At 34.0% G+C, this 1,252-nt stretch overlaps 1 protein-coding gene across 1 annotated transcript in view; it reads left to right on the forward strand.

The window, feature by feature from the left end:
* LOC108578900 overlaps nt 1-476 on the forward strand; it is a 92,242-nt gene extending 91,766 nt beyond the window's left edge. Inside the window, exons 14-15 of the mRNA XM_017942318.1 lie at nt 6-44; nt 342-476. Coding sequence (XP_017797807.1) covers nt 6-44; nt 342-385 — 83 coding nt within the window. The 3' untranslated portion in view covers nt 386-476. The remainder of the gene's footprint in view (nt 1-5; nt 45-341) is intronic.
* Nucleotides 477-1,252: the final 776 nt, after the last annotated feature.

The following is a 1,252-nucleotide window of genomic DNA, read 5'->3' on the forward strand; positions in this document are numbered from 1 at the left end:
AAGAGGTTCCCTGCCCATAGAGATGGTGGCCATTTCTCATGCTGGTCGGTACAATCATAGATAAAGGAGGATGTCGTTAAACACAAAGCCGGTACCATTGCGTTCTCCACTAATAATTATACGAGAGATTGAAAATTTCGTTAGTTTTCACTCATTAAACATGTTCAATTTCGTTAGTAGCATTTTTAGTAGAAAGTCCAGCATTGATCGTAGAATAACACTTAAAGATCTAGATATCAGCTTTCTGGAGTCGTACGTTCAATAGTTTCTTTACAAATAGAAGTAGGAAATTCGAGTTGTTCGATTGGATCTAATGAAATCATTGTGAATATGCACGACAGGATCAGGATCAGGGGCACGAAGATCCAGCTTGTGGAGACTTTAGCAAGCAGTAGAAACAAGTGGACCGTCCGTATTACCAGCGGTTGACATCAGATCATCGAATACTACCGTACTGACAGTCTTTCCTTACAACGTTAGCAGCAACAGCGATGATTAACTTCCATGTTAGAGGATTACCAAAAACTGGAACTCTTCTTACCAACAACATGTAATTGTGGGCAAGTGAATTTTGTAAAATTAATCGAGATTTCTATAATAATATTTGCAATAAGAACGAGAAGGAAGATAATCATTAGCGATTTCATCATCGATCGCTGATAATTTTAATTGCCGTCATCGCAAATATTATGCGTATTAATGCTTATGGTAAAACATAAAGAGAGAGAGAGAGAGAGAGAGAGAGAGAAAGAGAGAAAAAGAGAGAAAAAAACAATCTACTTTAATTCTCGTGCACTGTTAAAGTAATTGCTACACTGGAGCTGTTCGATTCAAATGACCCACATAGGAAAAGTATTCTAATATTTCGATTAAAGCGATTATATACAATTATAAAACAAGTAATTACATAAAATTTACGTACTATGCTTATATAAAGGACAAACAATTCTTTTATATCATGGTTTTGCTTGCTTTGCTTTCATGCTGGAAATTATGAATATTATCAGTTCACAGCTAACTTACACTGAATCAAGGTATTAATCTAAAACTAAATTATAATAAATATAAACTAAGATTTATTTATACATCTTTCACAAACAATAGTAGAATGTTTTATATATATGGTTTTTACATACAGAGCAAACTATTCAAACACAGATCGCTCTTTTTTTAGTCTTTATCTAAGTCTTCCAATCCGGATAAAGAGCAAGGGTTTTATTCATGAGCGAGGTAAAAGAATGATAAGGTACCT

Source organism: Habropoda laboriosa, unplaced genomic scaffold (assembly GCF_001263275.1).
Source record: "Habropoda laboriosa isolate 0110345459 unplaced genomic scaffold, ASM126327v1 scaffold14, whole genome shotgun sequence".
Taxonomy (NCBI): domain Eukaryota; kingdom Metazoa; phylum Arthropoda; class Insecta; order Hymenoptera; family Apidae; genus Habropoda; species Habropoda laboriosa.